Source organism: Diaporthe citri (genome assembly GCF_014595645.1).
Source record: "Diaporthe citri strain NFHF-8-4 chromosome Unknown scaffold_7, whole genome shotgun sequence".
In the NCBI taxonomy this organism is placed as follows: Eukaryota; Fungi; Ascomycota; class Sordariomycetes; order Diaporthales; family Diaporthaceae; genus Diaporthe; species Diaporthe citri.
In genome coordinates this window covers 458,852-480,448 of record NW_025064852.1, presented here as the reverse complement: position 1 = coordinate 480,448, position 21,597 = coordinate 458,852, and the positions used below count along the sequence as shown (strand labels likewise).

Genomic DNA, 21,597 nt, shown 5'->3' with positions numbered 1-21,597 from the left:
GTTTAGCGCTGCCCCTTGTCTGGCTCACGGATGGCAAAGGGCTTGTGGGTTGTGACTTAATCTCATGTCTATTGGTAGCTAGCTGGTGTGTGTGGCCGTGATATTTCGCAATGTCCATGGAACCGAGGGAAGGAAATTGGATGCTCATCTAATGTCGCACACTGCTTTCCATTTGATGCAGCATTCTCTTGCCATATCTAATCGTCCAGCAAGCACGCTGTGTCTATGGCATGTTTGTACACACTCCGGCTCAGGCACGAACTATTGATTTACCATGGCCGTTGAGGGAGGAGACATTGCCATCATTGGCTCTGGTTGCCGCTTCCCAGGTGGCTCCACATCGCCGGACAAGCTTTGGGAACTTCTGAGCGAGCCAAGACTCGTTGCTAGCGAAGTTCCCTCATTGAAAGGATACTACCACAAGAGCAATCAGTATCATGGCCACGCAAACGTTCGTGAAGCATATCTCCTCGAGGGGGAGGGAGTACACCGGCGCTTTGATGCAGGCTTTTTTGGGATCAGCCCCTCCGAGGCCAACAATGTGGACCCGCAGACTCGTCTGCTCCTCGAGGTTGTTTACGAGGCACTCGAGTCTGGCGGTCAGACAATCGACCGACTGAAAGGCTCCGATACGGCCGTCTACGCCGGTCAGATGGTCAACGACTACGAGCTCCTGATGTACCGGGATCACGAGAACTACGGCAAATACCACGCAACGGGCGCGTCGAGGGCAATGTTATCAAACAGAATCTCGTACTTCTTCGACTGGCACGGCCCGTCGATGACTATCGACACGGCTTGCAGCTCGAGCTTGGTTGCCCTGCATCACGCTGTTCAACAGCTGCGATCTGGTCACTCACAAGTAGCTATTGTGGCTGGATCAAATCTCATCTACGACGCGGGCACCTTTATCGCGGAGACAAATCTCCAAATGTTGTCGCCCGGAGGCCGATCTCGGATGTGGGATGCGGACGCCGACGGTTATGCTCGCGGAGAGGGCGTTGCTGCAATAGTGCTCAAGACAAGGCAGGCGGCTGAGGCCGATGGTGACAATATTGAGTGTATTATTCGAGAGACGGCGCTGAATCAAGACGGCAGGACACGGGGACAGACGATGTAAGTGGAAAGCCACAGGACGGAACTTGCGATTTAGATTGCTCAGAAGGCTGACTGTCGTCACTTCGTTCCAGGCCAAGCGCGGATGCCCAGGCACAACTTATCAAGGACTGCTATGCCCGTGCTGGGCTGGACCTCAGCAATCCCGCGCATCGCCCACAATACTTCGAGGCCCATGGCACGGGAACACCAGCCGGTGACCCGATTGAGGCTGAAGCCGTCGCAGCTGCATTATTTCCAGACGGACGAGGAGTCAATGGCTCTCTCGGGCCTCTTTTTGTTGGCAGCTGCAAAACTGTCATCGGCCACACAGAGGGAACAGCAGGCATAGCTGGAATTCTGAAAGCATCACTTGCGCTTCAGCATGCTAGTATTCCACCAAACCTCCATTTCAACCGCCTGAATCCCGACGTGAGACCCTTTTACGATAATCTCTGCATTCCAACTGGTGAGCAGAGACCATGGCCCTCCATGGCTTGGGAAGGCCCACGCCGTGCGAGCGTAAACAGGTTAGTTGATCAGATACAGATATGATAATAGCTACCGATATACTGACACATCGACCTCAGCTTCGGATTCGGAGGCACTAATGCCCACGCCATACTCGAGAGCTACACGCCACGGGCTGATATAATGCCATCTAATCACGTCAATGTGCCGCCATGCATTCCGTTCGTCTTCTCCGCAGCCTCAGAATCATCCTTGAAACAATATCTCGAAAGCTTCTGTAACTACCTAAGCCGGGGTGATTCTGTGTCTAGCCTTCACGATATTGCTTCATCGCTGGCCTCCAGACGGACCCGGTTCCCAGTGGCCGTGGCAATTGGCGCGTGCACCCAGGACGAACTCAAGGGGAAAATACAGCAAAAGCTCGAGGCGTCGCGGAGTGATCCGGAGCTGCGCGTCGGCTACAGGACAACGCGCCGAGACGCAGCCGCAAGCCCCGGCAAACCTCGGGTCTTGGGGGTCTTCACAGGGCAGGGCGCACAGTGGGCGCAAATGGGGCTGGAACTGATCACCACGTTCCCGGCTGCGAGAAACATCATGGAGAGGCTACAGAAGCGGCTGGATCAGTTGCCTGTCGATGATCGTCCCGCACGGTCGCTCTTGCAAGAGTTGCGGGAAGACGCCTCCTCGACCCGCGTCATGTCGGCTGCCGTATCTCAGCCTCTCTGCACCGCCATTCAGATCATCCAGGTCGATCTGCTACGTGCTGCGGGTATCGATTTCTCTGCCGTAGTGGGTCACTCATCCGGCGAAATCGCAGCAGCCCATGCAGCTGGTCTGCTTTCTGCCGAAGATGCTATCTGTGTTGCCTACTACCGCGGCCTACACTCGGGGTCATCCCAGGGCGCCGCTCAGAAAGGTGCTATGATGGCCGTTGGCACGTCTGCAGAAGATGCCGAAGATCTCCTTGGATTCCCTGAGTTCGAAGGGAGGGCTTGTGTAGCCGCTGTGAATTCAAAACAGAGCGTAACACTCTCTGGGGACCACGACGCTCTCTATGAGATGGAGGTCGTGTTTGGAGACGAGGAGAAGTTTACCAGATTCCTCAAAGTGGACAGGGCTTACCACTCTCATCACATGAAGGCGTGTTCTGCTGAGTATCTTGGCTCCCTGAAAGCACTGGGAGTTGAGGTGGGTCGTGGCAACCAAACTCGCTGGTTCTCAAGTGTTTCCGGATCAGAACTGGGCGAGGAGGAGTTGCTGAAGGGCCCCTATTGGGAAAGCAACATGGCAAAGCCGGTGCTATTCATGCAGGCTATCGATCAGGCCTGTAACGCCATGAATCAACTGGACCTGGTGGTTGAGTTGGGCCCTCATCCCGCTCTTAAGGGGCCCACACTTGAGACCATTCGGGACCGACTCTCATGCACGGTTCCCTACACAGGTCTTTTCCAACGTGGCGTCTCAAGTATCTCATCTCTCGCTGACGGTCTTGGCTATGCCTGGATGCATCTTGGCGAGAGTGGCGTCGACCTACAGCGCTACGGCGAATTTGTTTCCGGGAGCCTGAACTCGGCGCCTGCCAAGGGCCTTCCGACGTACGCTTGGGATCACCAAAGCGAGTACTGGCACGAATCAAGATGGGGCAGGGCTGTTCGCCTTCGTCAAGACCCAGTAAACGAGCTACTGGGCCACTTGACGCCAGACAGTACCGAGCATGACATGCGTTGGCGCCACATGCTGCGACTGTCAGAGATTCCGTGGCTCTCTGGGCATAGGCTGCAGAATGGCATCATATTTCCGGCCGCCGGTTACGTCGTGAGTGTGCTCGAGGCCGTTCGCATACTTTGCAAGAAGTCTCCTGTCAAGACCATTGAACTGCTGGATCTTGATATAGTCTCGGCGCTCATGTTTGAGCACGAGAATTCGAGCATGGAGATAATTATGTCCCTTGCAAACATCTCGAGACAGAAGGAAAGAACAATCGAGGCAGAGTTCAAATATCACGCTGCGGCTGCAGATGGCTTTGACGACCTCAAACTCAAAGCCAGCGGCCATGTGCGTATTCATTTAGGCGAGCCCGACGAGACTGCTCTTCCTGCACAACGGCCAATACTGTCCAATATGCTGCCTGTGTCGAAGGACAAATTCTATGAATCAATAGCCGAGATCGGGTACCAGTATGGTGGTCCTTTCAAAGCACTCGAGGGAATACAGAGAAAGCTAGGTGCGGCCACTGGCTCAATCTCAACGCTTGAGCCTTCGAGTCTCATCATCCATCCCGCAGCTCTGGATGCTGCATTTGTATGTCCAATGCCCCTCCTTGATGGTTGATGACCTGGTTTACTGATTCAATTGCAGCACTCTACATTCCTGACTTATGCCGCTCCTGGTGATGGGGCTTTGAATTCAATGCACGTCCCGAGAAGGATTCGACGCCTTGTTGTCAACCCGAGTCTTTGCACAGGGGGGAACCAAGCTACTTGTGCCCTCGAAGCAACCCATACCTCCGCGTTACCCCATGCCAATCTCACCTGCGACATCAACATTTACCCCGGCAGTCTTGATAACGCAATGGTCCATATTGAAGCATTAGAATGTGTCCCATTCTCACCCAAAGCACCGAACGACGATCAGTCACCATTTTACCAGCTTGCATGGGGCGTCGCAGACCCGAATGTCGAGTTGGCCGTGGAGAACAGTACCAGCCCGGCAGCATCGGCCGAGGCTGCGACCTTTACAAGACATCTGGCTCGGACCATCCAGCAGATCGTGCACAGATATCCTCGCATGCAAATTCTGGAGTTGCCATCAGAGACCAGCGCCCCAACAAAGGCTATACTGGACAACATCGGCTCAAAATTCGCGTCCTACACTGTCACCACGCACGCGTCTTCCTTGACTACTTCGGAATCGGAGTCGACTTGGCTGAAGGACGAGAGATTGATTTCGAAGAATCTAGACTTATCATGTGGTTTGAAAGAGCAAGGGTTCCTAGACTCTTCATACGACCTGGTTGTGGCACCCCATTCTTTCTCCGGCACATCTGACCTCGATCAGGCCCTGCGCAAAGTGCGGCGTCTGCTCAAACCAGGTGGCTATCTTGTCGTGTTGAGCCCTCTGCCATGTACTAACAGCTTCTGGGACGATTTGCTGCGAACAACTGGCTTTTCGGGGATTGATACCAGCAGTGGGGATGTAGAAGGTGCCATGCCGCTTTCTGTATTCGCATCGCAGGCCATGGACGAAAAGATCGCCTTCCTTCGCAATCCTCTTTCCATGGCATTCCCATCTTCGGAAAGATTGGTACAAGATCTCGTGATCCTCGGCAGCAACAGCCTGACGGCAAGGGGGCTCACGAACCAGGTTTCAGCTGCCCTTGAAGCATCTTGCGGCAGAATTCAGGCTGCAAACTCCTTCGACGATTTTGTCAGCCTCAGAATCACACCGGGAGCTGTCATCTTGAACCTGCAAGATTTAGATCGCAGCGTGTTCGAGCACCTGGACGATAAGACATGGAATGCCCTGAAGAGAATGACACTCCATACAGGAACTCTTGTCTGGGTGACTCGGGGGCGGCGTGCTGAAAATCCGCGCGCAAACATGGCCATGGGTTTGCTGCGTGCTGCGGCGCGCGAGAACCCGGCGCTCGACTATGTTCTTTTAGACATCGAAGAGGCGTCCGACTCGGACCACCGCATCATAGCAGAGACTCTGCTCAGGCACAAGGCAGCGTCTAGATGGTGCCACCAAGACGGCCTCCACTTCACAACCGAGAACGAGCTGGTAGTTGACAAGGCACGGCGACTGCTTGTCCCCCGCCTCGTGCCGAGCCAAGAGATGGACGACCGCTACAACTCCAGTGGCCGGGAGGTCCGTACCCCTGTGCGTGCTGATACGCACCAAGTTGGCGTGTCCATGCAAGATGGGAAGTGGGACTTAAGCCTGATACCGCCATCATCCCAGCCTCAGGATGGACGCCTGAGATTGCAGACTACGCACTCTCTCATCTCGCCGGTGCGGGTCGCGGAGTTTGGCAGCATGTTTGTGGTGCTTGGGAGAGACATGGCATCTTTCAGAGATGTGGTCGGGCTCTCCTCCAACAATGCATCATTCGCTCACGTCCATGCAGAACTCGTGATCCCAATTGGAGATCATCGGGGAACTGAAGACCGACTCCTGTGGCTCATGGCTAACCATTTGATGGCGAGCATCATTTTGAGGGGCCTATCCAAGGGCGATAAGGTTCTGGTCCACGGATGGAGGAGGGAAACCGCTTGGGTTCTGGCCGAGCGAGCCAGAATATTAGGCGTGGAGGCCAAGTTCACGACAACAGATCCCGAATCATCGGAGGCTGACGGCATTCAGCGAATCGTGTTACACCCCAACGCCTCTGCGTCAGCTCTGGATCGACTAGCTCAAGAGGACTTCTCCGTGTTCATTGATATGACGAATGCTGCTGAGACTGGTTCACTGGGAAGTAACATCGCCTCGTCACTGTCAACCTACTGCAGGAAAGAGAACTACGCGTCGTTGTTTGCAAAGAATGCTTACGATCCTAGGGAAGGGCATTTGGACGGTATCCACGCCCGCCTGGAAGAAGCCGTGACATGGGCTTCTGTCGTCATGGCCGAGCCTGGCGAGGCGGCATGGATCAGGGAAGCTATTCCTACCATGCCAGTGGCTCTAGCATCCATTCCCGGAGAGGACAGCCTCGTGGATCCGCTCACGGTTGTCGAGTGGGCTTCCACTTCTGGCGTCTCGGCAAGAGCTTGCCCGGTCGACTCACTAGTATCGTTCCCTGGAGACAAAACGTACTGGCTTGTGGGCCTCTCTGGAGGTGTAGGCCTTTCACTCTGCGAGTGGATGGTGCAGCGCGGAGCTCGATATTTCGTCATCAGCAGCCGGAGTCCCAATATTGAGGCGGCGTGGCTGGACGAGATGCATGCAAAGGGGGCTGTAGTCAAAGTTTCAGCATGGTAAGTCCTTCTTTTAGATTGTACTAAAATGTTTGAAGCCCCGATTTCTAACTGTATTCTAGCGACGTCACCAATGAATGCCAAGTCCGTGCCCTTTACCAAGAGATTTCATCCTCTATGCCACCCATCGCGGGTGTAGCACAGGGGGTAATGGTTCTCGAGGACACGTCCCTCCAAGACATGACCCTTGACCAGCTATCAGCAGTCACGAAACCTAAGGTCGAGGGAAGTATCTACTTAGATCGACTCTTCGCGGACAACGTACTCGAATTCTTCATCTTCTTCTCGTCGGTGTCGACAGTCGTTGGAAACCATGGGCAGGCAAACTACGCGGCAGCCAACGCGTTCATGGCCAGCCTCGCCGAACGGCGTCGAGAACGGGGCCTCGCTGCGTCGGTTATCGACATTGGCCCGATCGCTGGGATCGGTTATATCAGCCGGGCCTTTGAGGAAGGGGCTCTTGGCAGGATGACGATGCGGACGTCGGGCTGGGCGAAGACGTCGGAGCGGGACTTCCACCAGCTTTTTGGAGAGGCGGTGCTCGCGGGACGGCCTGGCTCGACGGGCCCGATTGAGATCGGATCAGGTCTGCGCAGAGTCCACCAGGGAGAAGACGACCAGCCTGTCTGGCATTCATGGCCGCGCATGAGCCACCTGATCTCGCGCAGTGAGGGACCTATAGATCCGGGCGAAGGTGGTACCGAGGCCAGAGTTCCCATCAAGGACCGCCTCTCGAAGGCCCCGGACGGTGAAGTCCACACTATCATCTGGGACGCCTTCACAAGCCAACTCGGATCCCATTTTCAGCTCGACACCCGGGACGCCAGTAAGGAGGAGCTGGCCGCCATGCGCCTCGATCAGATGGGAATTGACTCGCTCACGGCGATGGAGATCCGCGGCTGGTTCATGAAGACACTCGAGGTCAACATACCTGTTCTGAAGATCCTTAACGGCAGCTCAATCAGTGAGCTTGTCGCCATTGCGACCGAGGCTATTCAAGAACGGAGAGCCCAGACCGTCGATGAGGGCTCCGAGGCCTCTGCGACGAGCCAGGAGCTGGTCGACAGCTCGAGCACCGATCCTGACGAGCCTGGTGATACGGATGACGAGAATGTGTCGTCGAAGCCTGGCTCCCTCTGTGATTTCGCACAGTCTGGCCAAGTGATCCTCAAATCAGTTCCGGTCTCGTCCACTCAGGCGAGATTCTACCCATCCGGAATATTCCTGGAAGACCTGGTCGGTCTCAACCACACCGCTTGGACCAGGATCACAGGTGCAATAGACACGGAAAGGTTGCGGCAGGCGGTGCTTGCAGTAGGCCAGCAGCATGAGATCTTGAGGACGGCATTCTTCGACCAGGGTGGCCAACAGATGCAGCACGTACTAAAGGCCAGCCTCCTCCACCTGGAACACCAGCAGATAGAAGACGAGGAGGAAGTGGCAAGAGTCGCAATGTCCATCCAGAAGGGGCACGTATACGACGTCGCGCGCGGAGAAACGATCCGACTGATCCTGGTGTCCCATCCAGCGGGAGAGAACTACCTCATCATCGGCGTCCACCCCCTCATCATGGACGCAACAGGCATCCAGGTCTTCCTCCGCTGGCTCGCCTTCCACTACACCAACCCACACTCCCAACCCCGCGTGAAGCAGTTCGCCACTGCATCCCAGCAGCGGCACGCCGCCCTCGCCGCAGGGGAGTTCAGACCAGAACTTGAGTACTGGCGGCGTGAATTCCCCTCGCCCCCGCCCGCCCTCCCGCTCCTAACGGTGTCGAAGGTGCGAGAGCGGCCCGTCCTGAGGGCCTACGAGAACATCACGGCAGACTGCCGCATCGGCCCGGAGACCAAGGCGCGGATCGCCGCGATCTGCCGGCAGCTGCGGACGACGCCGTTCCACTTCTACCTCGCGGCCCTGCGCGCCCTGCTCCTGCGGTACTGCGAGGGCGGGGAGGACGTCACCACCGCGGTGGCGGAGAACGGCAGGGGGCGGGATGCCGAGGAGATGGAGGTCGTCGGGCCGCTGTACAACCTCGTGCTTGTGCGTATCGTGGCGGATCTGTCGACCGGGTTCAGGGACCTGCTGGAGGTCGCGCGCGACAAGACGTACGCGGGCTTGGCTAACGGCAATGTGCCATTTATCAAGGTCGTGGAAGAGTATGTCTGCCCCCTTTCCCCTTCCTCACTTTTCACATGGCGCAAGGTATGAGTTTCGTTTTGGCAGAAACTCGCGCTGACATCTCCGGTACAGACTCGGCCTCCAACGCAACGCAAGACACACTCCATTCTTCCAGGTCTTTGCAGATTACAGAACCGGCCAGCGGGAGACGGTCGCCTTTGGCGAGAGGAACGAATTGTGTTTCATGGGGTTCGACCTGAACGTGCCGTACGATGTCTACCTTGACACAGTAGACGTGCCGGACGGGGACTGTGCCCACTGCTTGTTCCTGCGTAGGGATCTGTTCGATCAGCCGGCGGCGGACAGGCTGGTTGCCAGTTATAAGCTTTTGATAGAGGCTTTTGCGGCTGAGCCGGAAATATCGGTCGGTGCGGTGGATCTGGCTGCGCCTGGGGAAGTTGAAGAGCCCGGGCTGTAGACACAAATTGAGGTGCTTGACACCTGACACAGCGATGTAGTACTTGGTTAATGACATGTGTACACATATAGTCACGATCGGGCAGCATACCCGCATCTTAATGGAGGTGTACAAAGGTAGATCTACCTCGACACGACCAACCTCAGAGCTCAAACTCCTCCACCTCCATCCCACAACTAACACAAGTCTTGGTGCTCATCCCCGCCTCATCCACGACCGCCCGCCCCCACTCGTGCACATGCTTCTTGACGGCGCCCCCCGCCGCCAGGTTCTCCCCGAACCGCGCGTCCCCGCCGCCGAGGCTGCCGGACCCGCGCCGGAACGCGTCGGCCCGCGTCTTCTTCTTGAGGTCCAGCAGCCGGTCGCGGAACTTGTCCTCCTTGCGCTTCTTCTTGGCGGCCTCGCGGCGCGCGAACTCGGCGTCCAGCGCCTCCGCGGAGCCCCACTTCTGCCCGAAGGCGTACTCCTCCACCTGGTACCGCAGGAAGAGCATCATGTCGTGCCAGTGCGTCTTGTGCGGGTTCGGGCGCGAGAGGTGCGGGAGGAGGTCCTTGTCGCGGAGCTCGGCTGGTGATCTGGTGTTAGCAACTCACTGCTGGGATGCGATGATGGGTTGTGGGTGGTGCTTGATTGTGGAAAACTCACGATCTGTGATGAGGTAGTCCTCCCGGCACTCCGTCTTGGTGAGCAGCGAGTACTTCTCTGGAAACTTCTCCTTGCAACCTCCGCACACGCAGCACCCAAACACCTCCTCCCACACCCAGTCGATCTCGAGGTTTCCGCACTCCCTGCACTTCTTGCGCTCGGCCTTGTCGGCGATGGCGCTGAGGCCCGGCTCGAAAGGGCCCGCCTTTTGTTTCTGCAGCTTCCGCAGCAGCTGCATCCGCTCCCACTCCGCCTCGGTCATGTGCTTGGGCCGCTGCGGCTCGTCCGGGTTGGCGCCGGGCCCTGGACCGCTGCCGCCCCCCGATAAGCTCTTGTTGAACGGGTCGTCCTCGGTCGACAGGAACCCGCCCTTGGTGTCCGTCATGTTGCTGAAGTTATAGTCCACGAACCGTGCGAACTTCCTGTTTGCCGCGCGCGGCACGGAGCTGTCATCGTTGCCGCCAGCCCCTCCACTGCTGCCGCCGACATCTTGCCGTTTCGCCGGTGACCGCGCATCGCGGTTGGTTTCGGGGACATGGGATTGTGTGATGGACTCGTAGGGTCGTTTGCGGAGTGTTCGCTTGCCGGGGGCGACGACGTGGACGTCCTCGGTGTCGACGAAGCCAGATGATGACTTGGCTACGGGCCGCTCAGTTCCGGATGCGCGGGCGGCGGCTTCTCGTTGTGAGCGGAGGTCTTTTGCGCGGAGGCGGGATTCTTCCTGTTCGAGGAGAGGTCAGGACTGAAGAGAAGGTGTCTCTTTCAGTGAGAAAACCCACCAGTTTGCGCGTGACTTCTGGGGTGGGAGGCGAGACGTTAACGGCTTGTGATGTCGCCTGCGGCGGAGGGGTGCACGGGCGCACCATGGCGCGATCTAGGCGTTGGGAGAGTATTCGTCGGTGGTGAGGTTGGAAGACAAGGATTACGGGTGATACGCGGATGCAAAGTCAGTGTCAAGACAGGAACAACCAGGACAGAAATGCAAAGTGGGATTGGGTGATTTCGTCGAGAAAGAGTGCAGCCGTGAATGGCGGCTTCGATGACGGTGTCGGCTGTGACACATTAGCTGGGGCGCGGCAGGCAGCCGCGCCCGACTCGGCATAGCAAAGCGGGTGGCCATTTGCCCGCCGCTCAGAGGACAGGCACGACGACCAGGGGCCGGGAGACCGACAATGGAGTCAAAACTGCTGCATTATCAAACGCGACGTTTATGATCTATCGCGTGGGTCAACGCACAGCTTCACTGCCAGATCCAGAAAGCTGCCCAACCCCAGCTATACATGCATGTGTTTTTTCCTTGGGGCGCCCCATCTGTCGAAGGATCGCTCCCAAAACCGGCACCATCGCATTTGTTCCCTGCACCCCGATAAACCCCCGACATGTCCCAATCATGCGCACGTAAAGCCGTTTATTATATGGAGTACAAAGAACTTTTGGTGTTGTTGACGGCCAAGCAAGAGAAGAAGAGCCTTACTCCTCCTTGGCACCACCGCGGCCGGCCCGCTCGGCAGCCTCGACGGCCTTCTTGTCGCTCTCGGGGGGACCCTGCATGCCGGACATGAAGCCGGCGGCGGCCTTGAAGGGCCTCTTGAGGTCGCCGGAGGCCGGGTGGCCGAGGACGTGGATCTTGAACAGGTTGCCCTCGAAGGCGGACTTGAGCGGGATGATGCTCTGGATCAGCAGCGGGTTGGTGTACTTGAAGTAGAAATGCATGACGACCATCATGCCCATGCCCATCAGCTGCGACCGGAAGGCCTGCTTGAGCTGGCCCATGTCATACGCGTGGATCGTGGTCGTGACAAGCTTGCCCTCCTCAGTGGAGCCCATCGGGGCCGGCTCGACGTACTTGAGCGTTGTCATGTCTGCAGAGGGGCGAGAGGAGTCAGCAGCCAGGAAGGCAGAGGGGGGCATGGAGAGATTTAAAGGGATTCAAGGAAGACTGACCCTTCTTGCCGTCAATCTTGGTCCTGATGTACAGGTAGATGCCCATGATGATCAGGTTGCTGAGCAGGTAGAGACCACGGCAGGCGTTGAGCACATTGGGATCTTCGAAGGGGACCCTCTTGGCCACCTGCATCATACCCAGGATGATGACGATGTTGGTTCTGAATGCGACGGCATAATGTCAGTGCTGCACAAATAGTAGGCTCCGGGGCAGAAGCAATTTGGCGGAGGCTGTCGCGAGCGACGATGCCCGCGATGGCGAACTCTGCTGAGACTCACACTTGGGGACCTAGGCCGGCCATTTTGAATGATTTGTTGCGGGAACGAGAAGACCAAAGCGAGGATACAGTTGGCGAAGGTCGGGCGAGCGACGCAGCGGGAGCAGACCAGGCAGATGTCGGTGGTGGGAGGATCAAGCAGAGGTTGAGTCTGGCGGAATGCAGATGCGCCAGGTAAGGTGTCACTGTCAGTGGCTGGGCGATTTGGGGTCCCCGGCGGCGTCTGGCCTCAGCAACTTTTTTGCCGCAAGAAGCCACCTCAGCGGCCGACGGCCTGGGTGGGGTGGGTCCCTCGTGTGGTAGCGCAGCGCATGATTGGCTAGAGGGGTTAGCTTGGCAGATGCTGGTTAAGCCTCAGATAGGAAACGCCGGACATTGGCAGCTGTCACGATAGCTCCTTCCACACCGATAACGATCCGCCATTATGTTCATCATGTCTCAACACCAGCCACCTGCCATCACTGTTCTTGACATGATTAAATCTCCGCGACTGTGAGAAGACAAATCTGTCGAGCTCGGCGGAGATCAGTATTCTTGTTTCTATGCTAGCAACCTGCTCACATGCACTTCAGCCAACTCGCTGCGATTGGGTGCCATCCCATCGATGTGCCTATCGAGACACGACATATGAAAGGGTAATTGTTGTGCCGAACATCAGGCGGTTTATATATGCCTTCAGAGGAGCTCTGAATTAGATCCTTACATTTCTCAGTTAACCTGTGAACCTCGGGGTTGAGGCACTTCTTCCCATATGAGTGCGGAAGGACCTACCTACTCATCACTCATCTGATTTGTACTTGAGTGAAATCGTTCTTCCTCAGATCGACACCATGTGCAGCGAATAATTCATGGGCTTTAAAGTGGTCGCAAAGGCTCTTGAAATCACGGGGGCTTAATCCCGCGCTTTGTATCTTCTCCACGTCTGGTCGGATATGGCTCAAGATAGAGAACCTCTGTTGCATGACAGACATGAATCTCCCCCAGTCCCAGTAACGCTCCTTTTTGGAACATGGCCTTTTGACTTGTCCGACCTCGTCTGAGAGTTGGTTCAAGATCTTCTCTAGAAGGACTGAAGTTCGATCCAGGCCGCGGCTTGTGTCGATTGCTGCACTGGCGCTTGTGGTTGAAAACTGAAAACTGGCCACGGATATTGCTGCGGGGTAGAGAGTTTGATCCATGGGGAGCTTCGGCAAATGCAATGTAGTAGAATCCTCGTTCCATAGTAGCAGCAGGAAACGGTGAGTGAGGTCTGCCCATTGCACAAGCTGCGGGAGTATGGCCATTTCTTCCAGAGGCTGGTCGCCCCGAAGTTGCACGTCAGGCCACACCATTGGCTCCTTCTTGAATGGATTGCTAATGAACAGTCCAAGAAAGTGGTCCAAAGACCAGTCCTGGTCCAAATGCCAGACGCGGCCCCATCCTGTAGCCTTATCAATCTGAATGTAGTCTTTGTGACGCAAACTGTTAACTTCATCAATGAGATGTTGAAGTTGAGTCTTGTCCCTTAATACCTTGATACCTATATGAGCATGCTTCTGCCACCTTTCCAGCAGATCTAGCTCTGTCAAATTAGTGCTTTGAATCCCCCGGATTGCCCTGTGCGTCAAAGTCATGCCCAAGGTCATTGGGTTGTGTCTCCACAATTCTGGAAAACTCGACAAGCGAGGAAACATGTCCTTTGAAGATAGAAATATATCCCAGGAAGTCTGCAGTGAGACAGAGCTCCCCCTTAGTGAACCAAGATGGATTTTTCGGAGAGTGTGACGGTCCCCGTGGCAGTCGTCCGGCAAGGTCGCCCGCACAACAGGCATCCCTACTTCAGCCAAGGTGTATTGGTCGTGAAACCTGTCGTGAGGTCTCAAGATTAGCACTGTTGAATAATCAGGAAGCATGAAAGCGCAGTATTCCGCGATTGTTGTGTCTTTACAAGGCGTAAAAAAGTGAAAATAGCATTCCAACAAGTCCAGTGACTTGGCCTGGGGACGCTTTGCAAGCTTCCATAGGAATGTCTTTGGGTATTTCCCACTGGAGTCGTCAGGCTTCCAACTTCTAACGAAAAGCCTTCCGAGTTTAGCCACGTCTTGGTCCTTATTCAGTTCATAGCGACGAGGCTTCAAGTTTGAGCTGTATCCTGAGTTGGTGACGGATCCAAGAAGCATGCCTCGGATAGTGATGGCCCCGGAGCTAGCGGGGACTATGGTGTCAAGTCCAAGACTCTGTCTCCTTAACAACATGAACTCCAAAAGATTCCGGGCTTCTAGTCCAGCTCTGGCAAGACTGTTCCATTGTGGGACCCAAGAGGGAAGGCTTGGGAAGCTGTTCAGAGCCAAGCGTGGAGCGAGCATCAACACACCCCACAAGAATCCATTCTTGGAGAGATAAGCCGCTATTCCAGTATAGACGTGCTCAATAGACAAGCCGTAGTCTGTCCTTAGCCGTTCCTCGTCGCTAGGATATAGAAGGCTAAAAAGTGCAAAGATCCTGTCGCGGTCGTCTTTGCAATCGCACAATGCAGTATCAAAGATTAACCTGAGAATATGCTGTGCTTGTGAGTTTGTATCGGGCTCGAGTATCTTGCTGACTGTCTGTTTCGAATGTCGGAGCCATGGAGGAGTGACTCTGGACTGCACGATTGCTTCCAAAGGTTTCCCTGCGAACTTTGAGACATAAGTTGTGGCAGGCCCGCAGTGAAACTCGATGGTCTGTGCCAGTGCCACTTCCTGCACTATCCACATACGTCGAAAATATGGTCGTTCAAAAAGGCGCTTGAGACTTATTATCTGGGGCTGATCAAGCCGAAGGAACTCCTGTAGTCGATCAGGTTGACCAAGCAATGACATCGCTATGTCACTTGAGCTGTCCTCCTCCGTTGACGCTCGGCCGAGGTATACCAGCACTGTGAAGGCCTTGGCATAAATATCCTTCATCAGATCGACTTGATGAGATCTCTCTTCTGCATCATCCTGATTGACACAGATTGAGTCTACCCAGATGGTTCGATCTGTTGTCGGTTTTCGTACGCTATACAGAGCTTTCGCGCAGTTCGATGTCAGATTCAGATAGTGCTTAGTGCCCGAGAGAAACAAAGCTGCGAGAACATCATCTTCGCCAATATGGTCGGAAGGTTGAACTGAATCGTAATCCTCCCAAGTGTAGGACAATGGCTCGTACACATGGTGATCTGAGAGGTGCACTTTGCGCAACGATCCTTCTAAGGGCATCTCACGAGTGCCTTTCTTCAGGTCCAAGAGTCGAATCTCGTTCCCTGTCAATGTTTGGGCGTGTCCAAGAACTTCGCGTGGGACTGCATTGTATTTCGTTCCCGGCTTCTGACTACCTGTGTCCGTGGAGGTGGTTTCGCTCTCAATAGTGGGGCTGCTGGGCATAGATCTGGCTATATCGACATGGTACTTGACACAATGAGGCCAAGATAGATCCAAGCTTTTCAATGATTGGGACTCGTGCTTTGTCATGATCGTCTAGAATGGGGTGGGAGAGTAACAACAACTAAGTTCCGTTGGTCATGAACTGCGTGGATAATGGACCGTGGCGATGTTGCAACTGGAACTGGAGCGGAGAGATTGTGGAACTTGGAAGATGACGAGTATACACCTTTTTAGGGTACAGTTCACGATGGACGGACGATCTTTGTGGAAAAGCAGAGTCGCTTTGAGACATAGTTCAGTGTCATCGCCAGGCTGCAACGTGGACCAATGACAGAAAGAAAAATTCTCACCGGCCTGCATGCTGCTGGTACGGTAGAGGAGGCTTAGATTTGTCCACTTGTGCATAATGTGACGTGCCTTTGTGTTACCCAAAGCAATACATTATCGCTAGTTGAGGCTGTGGGTAGTAAGCGGCCAGGTTGGGAGAAGCCACAGCTGCCAGTGTGGGGGTGGAACCTGTCCCTTTCAGGGTCTTACCCTGACTGGGTAACAAAATTGGGTTACCAACTGCCTCCTTCAGTGTTTTGCGAATCCGAGAATGCATGAGGTGTAAAACGACTGTGAGCCATCGATGCATTCACATCACCACCACAAATGGACCTCCCCAAGCTCAGTGACACCCCGACCCGCCATCCATATTTCTGCCTCAGCATCTCCACCAAACTCATCAACACACTCACAAGCATCCTGATCACCAATGGCCCAAACAGCAACAACAACCTCATCCTCTCAGTCGGCAGCGGCAGCGGCCTCTTAGAGGCCCACCTCCTGAAGCACCTCACTTCTCTCCCCGAATCCACATCCACGTTCACAATCCAAGGCGTGGAAGTCCGCTCGCCCCCAGCTACAGCCCCCGTGAACAAATACCTCCCCGAGCAACACTCCGCCACCGTCAGGGGCACATGGGAGCTGTCCCCACTCCTCGACGCAGCCGACGCGCTGCTCTTCGTCTACCCTCGCGAACCGGGCCTGGTCACCCGATATCTGGCGGCGCGGCCGACGTCGCTGCGGGTCGTGCTCTGGCTTGGGCCGCGTGCGGACTGGGAGGTCTTTGGGGGCTGCTTTCAAGGCTTGGAAGGGTTTGGGGACGTTGACATCATCGAGGGCGGGAGTGCTGGCGTTGCTGAGTTCGAGATGATTGCTGTTGTGCGGAGTTGTTGACGGGCGATGGCTGGTTGCGGTTGAATTCATCGCCTGGACTCTGGGAGATGAGGGACGGCTCTCGGACTTGTTGGGCTGGATTTCGCCCGGTCCATATGACCGGTGAAAGCTGCACACGCGCAGTCCAAGCTCTGTAATAGGTACGAACCTCGTTCGTTTAGCTCTCACCTGCCAATCATCGACGCCTCAGTGAGCCACCTAGGTTGAACAGTGGGATTTGATACATCCAAGGTGTCGAGCTGTGAACGAGGCTGCCAGAGTTTGCCGATGGAAACATCGCGGGCGGGCGTCGCCGATCCTGGAAACGCCTTCGACATGGTCGGCAAGCCTTTGAAGGACATGGTGCTGATACAGCAATACGACGCGGTCACTAAGGAGCGCGGGGGCGGTTGTGATTATGGCGGAACAAGTGCTGAAAGGTGTATGTATAACGCACATGACATCAACAATTGCAAATTCCGATTGGAAGACACCCCAAAGCCGTCGAGATGGGTTCGACGGGGCTTCTCCTCCCGACACCCAGTCTTCCGGCATCTCGACACGTTCGACGAGCTTCGGACCAGTGCTCAGACGTGTCGCCTATGCCGCCTCTTCCTCGACGATTTCGGCTCCGGTGCCGATGCAGCAAATCCCGACTTCCTGTCGCATCTCGCCCTGTACGAAACCTTCCTGCACTCGCCTTGCGCGTTTGTTGCCACCTGGAAGTCCTCTAAATCCGCCTTCTGGTACAAGGGACAGTGGGAGCCGCATGAATTCCGCATCGTGCAGAACCGTCCCTACGACTCGAGCTCCGCGGGCCGTCTGCAGGAGTATGAGGTCGGGGGGAGGAGGCTCACATTCGACCGCGCCGTTCCGGAAAGTGCCCGGAGCCGAGATCCGTTTGATACGGCCCGCCATTGGCTCAAGGATTGTACTGGAAGCCATTCGTCTTGTGCTCGTCTGCCTAGCAAGCTGCCGACGAGGGTCGTTGAAATTGGTGTTTCATCTCATAACGTTCCTAGGATCCACGTCTCAAACGGCGAAACAACGCCCTACGTGGCATTGAGTCACTGCTGAGGAGATAACATCCCCTGCAAAACTACCAATGCATTGCTACAGGAGTATACGTTGATAGGGCTGCCGGTGGACAGGCTTCCCCAAAACTTCTTGGACGCTATCTCTGTCACTAGAGAGTTGGGCCTTCGTTACGTTTGGTGAGTCCCAGCCATGGAGACCTCACGCTTCGCAGCCGACTGCTGATTTTAAAATTTGATATTTGTGTGCTCAGGATTGACGCGATATGTATCATCCAAGACTCCCCCGAGGACTGGTTCGCGGAAGCTGCCAAGATGGCTTCTTACTACAGCGGAGCCGTCGTCACCATTTCCGTGCTGGACGCCGTCAAGAGTACCGAGGGCTTCCTTGACTCCCCGCGTCGGACCCACGTCGAATTAGGCTCCGAATTCTCCGTATGCAAAGATCCTCTCAAAGTCGTGGATGTAATGCAGCGATCCGCCCTGGACTCCCGAGGCTGGTGCCTGCAGGAAAGACTATTATCTCCCGCCCTTCTGCACTTTGGCCGCGAGCAGATGGTATGGGAGTGACAGCAGGCTATCTACACGGAAGTAAGTGGTGAGGTCGGGATCGAGAACAGTAACAGGCCGGACGGAGCATTCGGCTTGTCTAAACAAGACTTTGTGTCCTCGCGGAAGAAGTTCAGTGGTCCGAGTCGTTCGGCCGCGGACTTCCATGATTGGTATGCCGTGGTTGAGGACTTCAGCAGCCGTGACCTCACAGTCAAAACGGACAAGTTTCCTGCTATTGCCGGAGTGGCCTACCAATTCCGATCCCTCGACCCCAGAGGTGCCTATGTCGCCGGGCTTTGGGAGGAGGATTTGGTCGTCGGGCTATTCTGGGGTGCTCGGCCGATTCGGCACATTGGGTCCCAACAGAGCCCGTTGGCATCATCTTTTTCGGTGTTGAAGAAGACAGCGGAGCCCCAGGCTCCAAGCTGGAGCTGGGCGAATGTCGACGGGCCGATTGAGTTCAGATTCAAGGCCCGTGAAGGAATTGATTGCGGAGCGTACGAGGTTCTGGCAGTTAACATGCACAACGGTTATGACGATCCCATGGAGGCCAAGGCCCGAGGAGGGCTGAGGATCCGAGCCTTCCTCGCTCGTGTGCAGTACAACCCATCTAGTGTCGAGATCGACATTGGTCCCCAGGCGACACGCATGCGCGATACCCGATTTGCCCTAGACTTTGAGCGAGATCACGCTCACGGGTACTGGATGTTGTCAACCAGCGTCCTGGGAGCGGACGGCAAAGTGCCGGGAGTACTTTTGCTCGAGGAGGTTCCCGGTCACAAGGCGCATTTCCGCCGTGTTGGGCATGGAATTGCCTACCGGCCCATCAAGGAGGACGAAGCCGCGCACTTTGACTTGGTTGATTTGGTGCTGATTTGAGCGAATCTGGCAATCCCTGAGAACCATGAGAATGCATGAAGTGTACTAGGCTCGGCATATTCTTTTGAGGGAATCTGATAGCCTGAGGTAATGTGGAAGAATAAGTTTACACCTGAGAATCTCCAAGCCTGCAGATTCCCAAAGCTACTTAACGCCTCGCAAGTCGAATCCCATACTTGTTCGGCTCCTTGAAGTTTAAGGATAGCTCCACCCCACTGTCCCTGGACCAAGCCCAGACCCGACTCCTCTTTTCTTCGAGAGTCTCGCCCTCGTGAATGGGGAGACATTCGATCCGGTAGAACCGGAGCACGCAGGCCAATACCGCCACGAACTCCACCTGCGAGAACTTCTTCCCCGGGCAGTCGCGCTGGCCGAGTGACCACGGGAAGAACGTTTCCTTGGCCACCGGGGGCTGTGCAAGCTCCTCGCCCTCGCCCTCGGCACCACCACTATCTGAGGCCGTGATCCACCGGGCCGGCCTGAATTCTTTACTGTCGGGCCCCCAGTACTCGGGCATGACGTGCACGGAGACGGCCGACGCGAACACCTCGCTGCCGGCTGGCACAAAGACGGTGCGGCCGTCGACGGGGATCTCGGCGCCCTCGCCCAGGACGTCTTTCTGGTGGTCGGGAACTCCGGGGAACAGGCGCAGCATCTCGTACTGGCATAGTGACAGATGGTTAGCTTAGTCGACTGCGATATTCACGGCATTCTCTTTTGGCTCTACTCGCCAAAGAGGGCGGCCACTGGGAACACTTACAAATACAGCTCTGCACCGCTTTAGCCTCGGGAAGCTTTCGTAGTCCCAGGTCAATGGGTCAGATGAGTCCTGAAAATTCATGTCCAGTTCCTGCTGCGTCCATTGCTGCCATTGTGGCTCGACTGAGAGAATGTTGAATGTGTATAGAAGGGTATGCTATAATTCAGGAAGCCCGGATATTAGCACATGTTTTCGATGACATGTAATGGGGCCAAGGCTGGTTCAGGCTTCAGTAAGGCGAATGCGGATCGTCACTCACCGCAGTTGTTTCGAGGCCTCCGATATGGTACGCAAAGATGTTGGAGAGCAGCTCCTCATCCGACATACCGCCCAGGTGCATGCCCGGCATGTTAGCCATGCCCTGCTTCCCGCCGGCCTCCAGCTCCCTCTGCATGTCCTCGGACCTCGCTATCATCGCATTCAGGAAAATGGAGTCCGTCGCCTCCCCGGAAGCCACCTCAGCCTTACGCTCCGCGACGAGCCGGCGCATGAGGCCGCGGTACTTCTTCGCCCGCAGGACGTGGTCGCGCACGAACCCCGGGACCAGGTGGTTCAGCAGCTTTGAGTCCTCGGGGGCGTCATACAGCCACCGCGGCGTCAGGGCGAGCGTCCGGACGCTGGTCAGAATCGGGAGCAATGTCGCCCGCCATTCTGTCGAGAAAGAGCCGACGCCGTCCTTGCTCGTTTTTCCTGTCCCTACGAAAGGCCACGAGTGGCCCAGGCCGGCGGAGGCGAGGACGTTGAGCGCGAGTGCCATCGTATCTCCGTTTGCATCTTCGATTCCTTCCTTATCCTGGTGTCGTTATCAATTAGCACATCGCTAAATTTTGACAGTCTGGACAGGTCTTTTTGGTGCCTGGTGAAGACCAATGACATAAGATAGTGGCATCAATCTCGTAAGGATAATACTTACAGAGATCCACCAGTCGCAGAGCCCAACTGCCTGTCGCAGCGACGCAAACCAGACTCGCTGCATGTTCTGCTCGTTGAACGGAGGAGCAGTGATACGCCGGTGTCGTTGCCAGTCAGCGCCGGTCACAGACGTCTAGAAACGAGCTTTCGGTCAGCCATCGGTTTGCTACGCGGGAATGGCGGGCATAATTCCCGGCAGTAATGCTTCTTGCAAATAGTTCCAACACCCGAGCCTCGACGACCACCCGCCGCCCTGAGGCAAGTCGCTTGAGGAGCTTCCCAAGATTTTTGAAGATGTAAGATCAGGAATGTTGGATACAGTATTGACTTACAATGCTAGGGTTCAGCAAAGTGATGGGCATGGAGTCCGGCGCCTTTTCGAAGGATTTTCTCTTTGAGTAGATGAACCTGATAACGCTCAGGTCTGCTGTGCGTATCTGTGTGCGGAGGGGTCAGCAGTCATGTCTCACCAACAATGCCCCGTGTGGGTTTCAAGACGGGTTGTTATGTGAGGGACTACGTACTTCAAGCTTCTTGGGCGTCACATGGACAAAAGTCTTGCCGTACTCTTGATGCATGGCACTGAGTTTACAAGAATTAGCCAATGAAATGATGCTGGACAAAAGCATCTGAACATCGTCCTAGCCCCTAATCGTGGGATATACTAACTCTTGGTCATCCCAAATCCACGCAACTCGATCTTACAGCAACATCAACCATGTTAGCACCGTGCAAACAGAGTGACTGCAGTACATATGGAGCAAGTGTTTTAACCACTGGATTCAAAGCGAGACTCACTGTACCTAACCCACTTGCACAGACCGAAGGGGAATTTTAGAAGCGCTGAGCCCATAGTAGGCTGCAACATC

General features: G+C 55.6%; 6 protein-coding genes across 6 annotated transcripts; 3 read left to right on the top strand and 3 right to left on the bottom strand.

The window, feature by feature from the left end:
- Positions 1 to 274: 274 nt before the first annotated feature.
- INS49_013344 (uncharacterized protein) lies at positions 275 to 9,138 on the top strand (the record flags this gene model as incomplete). Its single annotated transcript, XM_043174043.1, has 7 exons — positions 275 to 1,116; positions 1,191 to 1,527; positions 1,601 to 1,617; positions 1,686 to 3,751; positions 4,184 to 6,542; positions 6,605 to 8,698; positions 8,793 to 9,138. The coding sequence occupies 7 exons, from the start codon at positions 275 to 277 to the stop codon at positions 9,136 to 9,138; spliced, it is 8,061 nt and encodes a 2,686-aa protein (XP_043020988.1).
- A 142-nt stretch (positions 9,139 to 9,280) lies between these two features.
- On the bottom strand, positions 9,281 to 10,649 carry INS49_013343 (uncharacterized protein; the record flags this gene model as incomplete). The annotated part of the gene is made up of 3 exons (XM_043174042.1): positions 9,281 to 9,705; positions 9,784 to 10,504; positions 10,563 to 10,649. 3 exons carry the CDS (start codon positions 10,647 to 10,649, stop codon positions 9,281 to 9,283), a joined length of 1,233 nt encoding a protein of 410 aa, XP_043020987.1.
- Positions 10,650 to 11,253: 604 nt separating this feature from the next.
- On the bottom strand, positions 11,254 to 12,029 carry INS49_013342 (uncharacterized protein; the record flags this gene model as incomplete). Its single annotated transcript, XM_043174041.1, has 3 exons — positions 11,254 to 11,645; positions 11,728 to 11,888; positions 12,007 to 12,029. 3 exons carry the CDS (start codon positions 12,027 to 12,029, stop codon positions 11,254 to 11,256), a joined length of 576 nt encoding a protein of 191 aa, XP_043020986.1.
- A 4,016-nt stretch (positions 12,030 to 16,045) lies between these two features.
- On the top strand, positions 16,046 to 16,612 carry INS49_013341 (uncharacterized protein; the record flags this gene model as incomplete). The annotated part of the gene is made up of 1 exon (XM_043174040.1): positions 16,046 to 16,612. The coding sequence occupies one exon, from the start codon at positions 16,046 to 16,048 to the stop codon at positions 16,610 to 16,612; it is 567 nt and encodes a 188-aa protein (XP_043020985.1).
- A 267-nt stretch (positions 16,613 to 16,879) lies between these two features.
- Positions 16,880 to 19,056, top strand: INS49_013340 (uncharacterized protein; the record flags this gene model as incomplete). Its single annotated transcript, XM_043174039.1, has 4 exons — positions 16,880 to 17,647; positions 17,711 to 17,805; positions 17,880 to 18,191; positions 18,252 to 19,056. 4 exons carry the CDS (start codon positions 16,880 to 16,882, stop codon positions 19,054 to 19,056), a joined length of 1,980 nt encoding a protein of 659 aa, XP_043020984.1.
- Positions 19,057 to 19,204: 148 nt separating this feature from the next.
- Positions 19,205 to 21,306, bottom strand: INS49_013339 (uncharacterized protein; the record flags this gene model as incomplete). Its single annotated transcript, XM_043174038.1, has 5 exons — positions 19,205 to 19,711; positions 20,076 to 20,609; positions 20,730 to 20,861; positions 21,061 to 21,165; positions 21,253 to 21,306. The coding sequence occupies 5 exons, from the start codon at positions 21,304 to 21,306 to the stop codon at positions 19,205 to 19,207; spliced, it is 1,332 nt and encodes a 443-aa protein (XP_043020983.1).
- Between the last annotated feature and the right edge of the window lie 291 nt (positions 21,307 to 21,597).